We start from the raw sequence: 10721 nt of genomic DNA, 5'->3' as shown, positions 1-10721 counted from the left end.
TGCAGATGATCAGAGAGCAGATCTGTGTTTCAGCATGTTTATGAGAGGCAGAGACTGTAAACTGTGTGTTAGTGGTAATGTGAGAGGGCCAAGTTCATGTGAGACCCTCAAGTTCACAGTTTAAATACACACACATAAATTAAAGGAACCATTCAAAGACAAAGAAGTAGCACAAAATTAATACATAATAAAATAAAAATACAGAGAAAAAAAAAAAAGAGAAATGACAAGTGAAAATAAACTGTTTATATGTGTAAGTGTGTTCATATTTTTTTTCTGAAGGTTTAATGTAAATGTCAGATTTTTTAAAATGTATTTATTTATTTATTGTTTTTGTTTGTTTAAAAATGAAGCTTAATAAAAAGATAAGTGGTGGGAAAGATGAGGTCAGATAATAAAAGGATTTATAAATCAACAAAAAGACACTGATAATATAAACAATAAACCTAATAAATAAAAGCAATAAAATATACAATATGAAGTATTTTTTTATTTCTATAGTGTTATTTATTTGTCTTAACATTTTATTATTCAGTTATATAAAATAACTGTGGAGGTGGGGATGGGGAAATAAGTATGTTTTTGTTTGTATATGGTACATGTGTTAATAAAAATTTTTAAATTTATGTTCTGACATTTGAATTTGTTTGTTTAAAAACTTATTTCAGATATTACGCTTAATCAAATTGTAAATGAGGATGAAGAAGTGATGGGAAAGTAAAATAACTTAGAGGGCCAGATAAAAGGCTTTCAGACAACAAAAAGATGGAGAATATTAGCAATGTAAATAATAAACCTAATACATAAAAACAATAAAAATAAAAATATATAATGGACCTAAATAATGGAGAGAAGTTTTTTTACAATTTGTTTTCCATATCGATTTCTCTGTTGATCTTATGCTTTGCTTCTTTCTTTATTATTATTATTATTATTATTTTCGGCTTTTACTTTGAAAGCATACGGTTTTTTCGTCGCCGGATGCGTGTCTTTTATGTCTTGTAGTCTGTTTCCGGCGCCGCGGTGGTGTTGTTGTTGAGGCGCTATGGTATGTCGGCGCGGCCTCGATCTTTTCCCGTGAGTTTTTGTCGTGTTCTGCGGGTTTCATGTTCCGCGCCGCCGAGATCAAGAGCTTCGGTAAAGCGGGAACCGGCTGGTATGTGTCTCACGTGTTATGCCGTCGGTTTATTCAGAGCCGATTATTATTTGATGTGTGGATTTCTGACCCGATCCCATTGTATTACCATGTAGTTTTTAATATTTTACTATGGTATTCTTTAAAATCAAATACCACAGTACATGATTATGGTAATAATACATTAACGTTACCAAAACTACCATGGCATTACCGCCCGATAACGTTACCATCACTGGACCTTTGTACCAGTACTTTTATTTACTGTGGTAATAGACTGCAGTGTTAATACTGTGGTTTATTATTCAAAGACAGAGCTTAAAACCATTGATCAACTGATTGATTATCCATATTAATTATAAGTGCAGCCCTCATAAAAGGTGACTTAGTATTGCTACCAGCATTATATATGGACACAGCCATTGAGAAGGTCAAACAATACCATCTGATATCATCACCACCATCTGCGGGGACCTTCATTCCTGACAATTGCATTTATATATCGACTTTAAAAATTCCCTGTCGTGTACAACCTGTAAATAACAGAGAAAATTGGGATTCCCTGGCATTTAAAAGTACTTTAATAAATAATAGAAAAATCATGTAAAAAATAAAACAAATAATAGAAAAGTCATCGAAATTAACAAACCAAATAATTTTTAAAAATCATGATTTTTTAAAGCAAATATACATGTTTCTGCTTTTAGCTCTAAAATATTGAATTGACTAGAAATTGCCTTGTTAGTACAACCTCTATTAAATTATATTTAATAATAATCCTTACCCACTCCTTATAAATAAATAGATTTTTTTCTTTTCTCATTTTTCTCCTAATCTCCCTCATTCTGATCAGACATTTTCGGGTGGACGATGGACAAGCTGGTCCATGACCTGATGTTGGTCCCTAAATTAATACAGTGAATGAACTAATAAATAATAGAAAAACTATGAAAATCAAAATTCGTAAAATAAGAGAATAGAGAAATGATAGAAATTAATAAATCATTATGTGGCAATTATGTGACATGGCAATTCATTAAAAAAAAAAATCATGGATGATGTTTTTAAGCAGATGCCCTGTTAGTACAACCTCTATTAAATTATGTTATAAAATTCTATATTCAGTCATTATGAACAAATAATTTTTTTCTCTTTTTCACCTAATTTCACTCATTCTGATCAGGCACTTTTGGCAGACAGTGGACAAGCTGGTCCAGGCTCTGGTGACCATCCCAAACAAAGTCCCATTAATAATGCATAAATTAATAGAAATTGTGTTAAAAATAGGAAAATAAATAATAGAAAAACCATTAAATATAAGAAAAATAAATAATAGAAAAGTCATAGAAATTAATAAACCATTATTTTTATGTGGCAATTATGTGACATGGCATGGCAAAAAAAAAAATTTTTTTGTGAATGTACATGACTAGAAATTGCTCTGATAGTACTATCCCTATTAAATTATAATTTATTATAATTTTCCAGTCATTCTCATTTGCTCTTTCATTTTCTTTTTCACCTAATTTCACTCGTACTGGAAGCTTGTGACACTATAACAAATTCCTTGTATGTGCAAACATACTTGACAATAAAGTTCTTTCTGATTCTGATTCTGAAATTATATTTAAAAATTCTAATCCAGTCATTCTCATTTGCACTTTCATTTTCTTTTTCACCTATTTTCACTCATTCTGATCAGGCACTTTCGGCGGACGATGGACGAGCTGGTCCATGACCTGGTGTCGGCTCTGGAGGAGAGTTCAGAACAAGCCCGTGGAGGGTTTGGAGACGGTGGAGATCATGCCCTGGCCGTCGGGTGCCTGTTGAAACGCCAGGCTCGCAAGCGTCGTGGCCGTAAACGCCGGTCCGATAACCCTCACCCGCCGTGGGACACCTGCCACTTGAGCGAAGGCTCTGAGTCCAGCCTAGAGGAGCAGAAAGACTACCGCTCATCCACGGCAGCAGGGGGCGCTCACACCCGCGACAACAACAGCGACTCGGATGAGCAGCTGGGTGCGAAGCGGCGTACACCACTCACTGCTGACTCCGGCAGGGGGAAGAGACCACTGTGGCTGGACGACTTGAGCGGAGCGGATGGTTTGGGAACGCGCAGTTTGCGAAGGCGTCGGAAAGTCAAGCGCATGGCTGTGGACCCGCCACTAGATGTCGCCACCATACTGGCGCCGCCTTCCAGAGCAACAACGGTGGGCGGCAGCAGGGAGGCAGGGTTTAGTCCGGAGGCCAAAGGGAGCAACGGGAACAAAAACAGGGTGAAGAAAAGGAAGTTTATGGTGCAGAGACTCGCACAGGACACGACAGACGAAGGCGTGGTGGTGGAGAGCGAAGAGGTGGGACAAGCGGCCAAAGATAAGATGGACTTTGAGGAGCAGAAAGGCTCAGATGAGGAGATGAGTGACAGGTGGTTAGTGTTCTTCTCTCCTGTCTAGCCCCTCCTCTTCCCGTTTCTCTGTCCTTCAGAACAAGATCTTTCAAAATGCTAAAAAAAAGAAAAAAACAAAAACATTTGAAAAAAAAATGTTCTTTTCATGTCAATTTTTTTACACCCAACCTAACTATCTAATTACCGTAATGCACAAAAAATGCATAATGCCAAAATAAAACATGAATAGCACAATGGCATATTATTTAAATTGTCATATTCTTTAAATTGTATTATGGTCATGTTTTTAATGCCTTAAATTATGCTGATTTTAATTAAAATACAAAAAAAAAATTACTACATTTTTCTTTAATTTTATAGTGAAATATTACAATACTAATAATATTTTGTTCTTAATAACTTTTATATTGTTATTTTATAGCCGTGTTAATATTTTAATCATTTTAAATATAAATAAAAGTAAAAAATCAATTTAAATAATTATATTACACTAATATTCTACTGTAATACTGAATGTTAGAATCAGTACAGTAAAATATTAGTTAAAATTAATTTTCATTTATTTTTTATTTGTAATTATTTTTTAGTATTTTAATTAATTAGAATCACCATTGAGTGATTTACCAAAAAAAAAAAGTATTTTTTACTCAAAAAGTATTTGGATGCATTACGATAATGAAAATTTTGGGGAAAATGTGCTGAAGTGTTATGAAAATATTCACAATGTTAACAGTCTTAATATTCCTAAAGAAAGAGCATATTGTTTGTTCAAAAATTTTCTTCCTTTTTCTTTTGTGACCTGGACATGTTTTGTGAAATTCCTTTTTATTTCACACCAAAGGCTTAAAACGATGTGTAATGTGTGTGATTACAGCGAGACGAGCAGCGTGAGTAACAGCAGTGATGGGGGTCTGTACACAAACGATGAGGGAAGACAAGGTGTGTACTCATATATTTCATAATCACCATATATCATGTATAGAATGAACAGCTCGTGTTTGAGTGTTTACGTGTGTGTTTCAGGTGACGATGAGCAGAGCGATTGGTTCTATGAGGGCGAGCCGGGCGGGGCTTGTGGAATCGCGGGTGTGGTGCCATGGTGGGAGAGAGACTCTAACGAACTGGACCTCAATGACCCCGTGTTCAACAGCATCCTGACCGGAGCGTTCCCGTTAATGTCACAGGGAGCTCAAAGAGGTGAGAGTTCAGACACACAACCTTCAGCTCTAACACTGTACTTCACATGTGTGTCCACCAGAGGACAGCTGTACAAACCATTATGGAGGAAACAAAGACCATATAAAAAGTCATCATAAATCTTCATCTCACTATCTAAAAATAAAAAATTAAAGTTTGATGGTTTAACGTTTAAAAATTATGAAATGAAGACAGTATTATTATTATTGTAATTTTATTTAATTTATCATAGTTTTTTATAGATCTTTTTTGTTTTTACTAAGTATAACAATAGTAATTTTTCTCATTTGGTTTTTATTTAGTAACTTTCATATTTTTATTTATAATTATTATTACTAATAAAAAAAACTTAAGTTACAAAATGGTTCTTTAATATTTTATTTAACAGTGAAAGTACAGTAGTAGTAATTTTTTATTTAGTAACTTTTATTTTTTACTACTACTACTATTATTAATAATAATAATTGTGATTATTATTGTTATTAAATAAAAAATATGAAAGTTACAACATTTTCCTTTAATACTCAATTTTTCTATTTTAGTGAAATATCACAATAGTATAGTAACTGATATTTTTATTTACTACTACTATTACTACTACTACAAATAATAGTAATTATTATCATTATTATTATTTTGAAATAGAAATATGAAATTTACAGATTCTTTAATACTGAATTTTTAAAATATTTTTAAATATTACAATAGTATTCATTCTTATTTTGCTTTTCTTAAGTAACATTTGTTTTTATTTAATAATTATAAAAATTTACTTATATAAAATATAAGTACATTTAAGTCTTTAATCCTTAATTTTTTATTTTACAGTGAAATATAATATTATTATAATATTAATATTATTTTGTATATTTCTTATTTTGTTGTTATTCAGTAATACTACTACTGATAATACTTATTATATTGCTATTATTATTATTATTACTAAATAAAAATACAAAAGCTGCTACATTTTTCTTTTTTATTTACAGTGAAGTGTTACAATAATGTCTCTTAATTTGTTCTTACTTAGTAACTTCTATATTTTTATTTAGTAAAATTTTTTTAAATCACTTTTTAAATCGCATTGACAATTTTTATCAGGAAAATTGCAATTAGATTTTTTCCCCCTAAATAGTGCAGCCTTAGAATGTGGTATCTGGTAATGGTGTCCATGTTCTAAGGAGGTTTATTATACCTGGAGAAATGTATTCCTGTTCATTTGGAGCATGTTCGTTAATAGTTAGGCCTTGTCTCTGACTGGTTTTTAACAAAGTCCTGTTTTTTTCAGGGTTTCAAGTGCGGCTCGCGAGACAGGCCTGTCTTCAGCAATCACAGGTATGTGCACTTGTCTAAAATATGAACTCATTGTTTAAGATTTATGTATATGTGATGTTTTTAATTCTCTTTCCCAACAGGGAACCTCTCAAGGAATTCCTGATAGATTACCCAGATTATCCCAGGATCCTCATGAGTAAGTCCTGATTGGCTCAGAGGTGTCTGGCAGATCAACATAGCGATTGGCTCTGTGATCATTAGTTTTAGCGTTTTTATGTCTGACTTATTCATTTGTTATGAAGTATATGATTTTTTTTTTTATGCATTCAACCTTTTTTTTGTAAATAAAAGATAAAATTGTCAAATGTATAAAGTACTTAATTTGCTATTTTATCTAAATAAAATAGATATTGCCACATTGTTGTTTAATGATTTTTGTTTATTTAATTTAGCATTTAAATTGCATTAAGTAAATTCATCTTTTAAATGACATTAATTGAATGTAATCATTTTAATTTAACTTAATGATTATTTCATGAGAAATGCATTTTTAGTGAGTTATTTGTAATATGAATAATTTTTATAAATTATATTTTTGTAATATATCCAAATCCATAACTTAACATCTGGCTTATTTTAAGAGTTTGTTTGCCCTCTTTTGCAGCTCGTGGTTCAGCTCTGGGGCCAGAAGAGACCAAGTAAGATGTCTATGCTTTATTTATGGCATGTTGAGTTTCAGGCCTGTATGTGTGTAATAAATCATCATGTATTATGTCACTGTATGATAATACGTGTGTGGCGTTTTACATATATTTAACATGTTTGTGTATGTGCAGTTGCTTTGGGATTCTCGCAGCGACAGAAGCCACAGGAAAAGCTGCTCTTTAAAGACTGCCAGCAGGTAATAATATATCAGAATCAGAATGAGCAAACATATATGACATTGAGAACAGAAAGAACATTTGTAAGACTAAGGGGGAAAAAAGTGGTACGCATCTGGAACAGAAGATTTATGTACAGATTTGTGCATTATTGTGCATTATATGGTTGGTCAGGTGCACACCAATTATCCTTTCAGCTGTCCTAACAGACCGTTGCAGTCTTCTTATATCTGATTTGCTGGCTGACCCAACCCAGACCGTTATAGAAGAGCACAGAACCGACTCAAAAACAGCTGAGTAAAACTGTCATCTGGAAGGTTGAACTTTTTCAGTTGATGAAGGAAGTACAAGCTCTGCTGGGCCTTTTTCACAATGGAGTCAATGTGAGTGTCCCACTTCAGGTCTTGAGAGATGGTGGTGCCCAGGAACCTGAATGACTCCACTGTTGCTACAGTGCTGTTCATGATGGTGAGTAGTCCACTATCATCTCTACAGTTTTGAGCGTGTTGAGCTCCAGGTTGTTGTGACTGCACCAGACAGCCAGCTGCTCAACGTCTTGTCTGTAAGCAGACCTGTCGCCATCCTGGATGAGACTGATGACTGTGGTGTCGTCTGCAAACTTCAGGAGTTTGACAGAGGGGTATTTAGAGGTGCAGTCATTTGTGTACAGGGAGAAGAACAGTGGGGAGAGCACACAGCCCTGAGGAGCACCAGTGCTGATGGTGTGGGTGTTGGATGGGAGTTTTCCCAGCATCACTAGCTGCTGCCTGTCTGTCAGAAAGCTGATGGTCCACTGACAGATAGTGCTAGGAACAGAAAGCTGGGTTAGTTTAAAGAGGAGGGTATCCGAGATGATAGTGTTAAAAGCGGTGCTGAAGTCCACAAACGGGATCCTTGCAAAAGTAGCTGGTTTGTCCAGATGTTGGAGGATGTAGTGCAGTCCCATGTCGACTGCATCATCCACAGACCTGTTTGCTCGGTAAGCAAACTGCAAGGGGGTGCAGTAAGGGTCCCGTAATGTCCTTCAAGTAGGCCAACAGCAGTCTCTCAAATGACTTCATGACCACAGATGTTAAAGCAACAGGTCTGTAGTCATTTAGTCCCGTGATTTTTGGTTTCTTGGGTACAGGGATGATGGTGGAGTGTTTGAAGCAGGAGGGGACTTCACACAGCTCCAGTGATCTGTTGAAGATCTGTGTGAAGATGGATGATAGCTGGACAGCACAGGTTTTGAGGCAGGCTGGAGGGACACTGTCTGGGCCTTTGGCATTCCTTATCTTCTGTTTCCTGAAGAATTTGCTTACATCATCTTCACAGATCTTAAGTGCCGGCTGAGAAGCAGTTGGGGGAGGGTGTTGATGGCTGTGTTGTGAGATGGTCAGAGCGGGGTGTGGGTTGTGAGACCAGGCTTTTCAAACCTGCAGTAAATCTCATTCAAACCATCGGCTAAAAGGTGATTCTCCACAGTGCTGGGGGATGGGGCCTTGTAACCCGTTAGATGAAGCGTGCTGTCCGGGATGGCTCTGTTCAACCAGGTTTACGTGAAGCAAAGTGCAGCAGAGTTTAAAAAGTCCTTGTTTGTGCAGGTGAGGAGTAGTAGTTTGTCTGTTTTCTTTGCTAGGGAGCGGAGATTCGCCAGATGAATGCTTGGCACACCATCGCGCTTCCTTCATCTGCGTCGCTTTGAGTGCTTGTATTAGGGGTGTGCCATATCATACCGTCTGCGATAATTTGTAATCTTTTTATTTATTTGTTTTCAGTTCTTACGTCTGGTGTTTTGCGTCCGATATCTTCTTATCTGCCATATATGTTATGGAGAGTGAGGAATTGATGTTCTGAATAAACCATCAGTCAGTGAAAAACAGGAACTTTTGCTCGTGTGTTACTGGAAGGAGCTACAACCGGTATAAATTTTTACATGATAAAAAAAGTGTCATATTGCGATATCAATGATATAGCGACGCAATGACGTATGGCGCATTTACGTTCCCTAGCGCGCACAACAACAACACCACAAAACCCAATAGGTGTGTTCGACTTGAGCAGCGCTGCGCAGACTGATCGGTGTATGACATCAAAGTATCGCGAGAGCGGTTCTAGAGCATATTCGAGTGCATACTCTTACCGTCAAAAATAGGCAAGGCGCCTATCTTTAGCGAAGCGGCACGGAGAGCTGCTTCTGGGACGCTTCTGAAATGTGCCGCAGCGCGGCTGGTGTAAACGCAAGCATTGACTAGAGTGGCCGCGACGGAGCCGTAACACGCCGCAGATGCGTGCAGTGTAAATAAGGCGTAAGTCACTCTTGCGGTATTTTGACGTCATACACCAATTGGTCTGCTTCAAGTCGAACACACAGCTGCTGCTGCCACCTTATGACAATAGATTTACACTTCGAATTAGATAGTCTGTCATCGATGACAGTAGCTAATTGGAAAAGGATGGAACGCAGACTGATCGGTGTATGACATCAAAGTATCGCGAGAGCGGTTCTAGAGCATATTCGAGTGCATACTCTTACCGTCAAAAATAGGCAAGGCGCCTATCTTTAGCGAAGCGGCACGGAGAGCTGCTTCTGGGACGCTTCTGAAATGTGCCGCAGCGCGGCTGGTGTAAACGCAAGCATTGACTAGAGTGGCCGCGACGGAGCCGTAACACGCCGCAGATGCGTGCAGTGTAAATAAGGCGTAAGTCACTCTTGCGGTATTTTGACGTCATACACCAATTGGTCTGCTTCAAGTCGAACACACAGCTGCTGCTGCCACCTTATGACAATAGATTTACACTTCGAATTAGATAGTCTGTCATCGATGACAGTAGCTAATTGGAAAAGGATGGAAAATGCCCTTCATTTTGTTTGCACTAATAAATGCTGCTGGCCGCCATCTGCAATCACCAATAAAACGTTGTTCCATATTTTTTTCTATATAGTCATAAATATCATTATCGCAAATATTCTTGAAATATCGTGATATAATTTTGAGGCTAAATATCGCCCACCCCTAGCTTGTATAGGATTGCAGCTTCTCCGACTAGAATGTCCAGTAAAATGCCTGAATGCTCAAAAGTCGGCAAAAAGTTATTTGGTGTGCTATTTCTGATGTTTAGGAGTTCGTCCCTAGTAAAGCTGATCAGAAAAAAAAAGTTACTTAAAACAGGACAAAAAAACAAAAATAGTAAAAGTACCAAGGAGCTACAAACCAAGGCAGCCATGCGTGGCGCCATCTTCTTTAATCTACTATATATATAGTAACGTAATAATATACATATTAAAAATAATACTGAAGTCTGTTTACATAGACATTTTGTCTGCAGTAGCTAAACATGTTGAGCCTCAAAAGCCCCTTTCACACACAGATTCCGGAAAATAAACGGATAATGTGTTCCGTGATTTGTCCCGGGATCGTTTGATTTTGGTTCATTCTCACTGCCAGTGATTTTCCGGAATCTGTGTGTGCGTTCACACACATTGCGTAAAGACACGTGACATTACGTGTATAATTATATTCGAATTTAAAATGCATAATTTTTAGTAAGGGTGAAGAAAAGCTTTTGGCTTCTCTTCTGAGGCCACAAGAGGGCGCATCGAGCAAAATATTACTAACGCACTTTTATTCAAAGCATAAGATAACATGACTATCTTTGAAAAAAAGTGCATAATGTTTAAAATAATGTTTATAAACCAATTATAATTAAGTTGCTTAAACAACTATATACAAAACAGCATCATGTATGTATGCATAGTTTAATACAAAGGGCGTAAAGCCAATCACACAGAGTAAGTTACATTTTTCATTTAAAAACATGAGATGCAGTGGGATGGGGAAAAACC

The 10721-nt window shown here is 36.4% G+C and overlaps 1 protein-coding gene across 1 annotated transcript in view; it reads left to right on the top strand.

Annotated features, from left to right (window-relative positions):
- The first annotated feature begins 1020 nt into the window (after positions 1–1020).
- gpatch2 (G patch domain containing 2) overlaps positions 1021–10721 on the top strand; it is a 14315-nt gene continuing 4614 nt past the window's right edge. Inside the window, exons 1-8 of the mRNA XM_016526772.1 lie at positions 1021–1156; positions 2838–3560; positions 4414–4478; positions 4563–4736; positions 6025–6071; positions 6152–6207; positions 6676–6709; positions 6848–6912. Of these exons, the coding sequence (XP_016382258.1) occupies positions 1107–1156; positions 2838–3560; positions 4414–4478; positions 4563–4736; positions 6025–6071; positions 6152–6207; positions 6676–6709; positions 6848–6912 (1214 nt within the window). The 5' untranslated portion in view covers positions 1021–1106. The remainder of the gene's footprint in view (positions 1157–2837; positions 3561–4413; positions 4479–4562; positions 4737–6024; positions 6072–6151; positions 6208–6675; positions 6710–6847; positions 6913–10721) is intronic.

The sequence above is a fragment of the Sinocyclocheilus rhinocerous genome, unplaced genomic scaffold, assembly GCF_001515625.1.
Source record: "Sinocyclocheilus rhinocerous isolate Xijiao unplaced genomic scaffold, SAMN03320098_v1.1 scaffold303, whole genome shotgun sequence".
NCBI lineage: Eukaryota > Metazoa > Chordata > Actinopteri > Cypriniformes > Cyprinidae > Sinocyclocheilus > Sinocyclocheilus rhinocerous.
The sequence above is the reverse complement of the archived record's forward strand: the minus strand, read 5'-3'. Positions and strand labels throughout refer to the sequence as shown.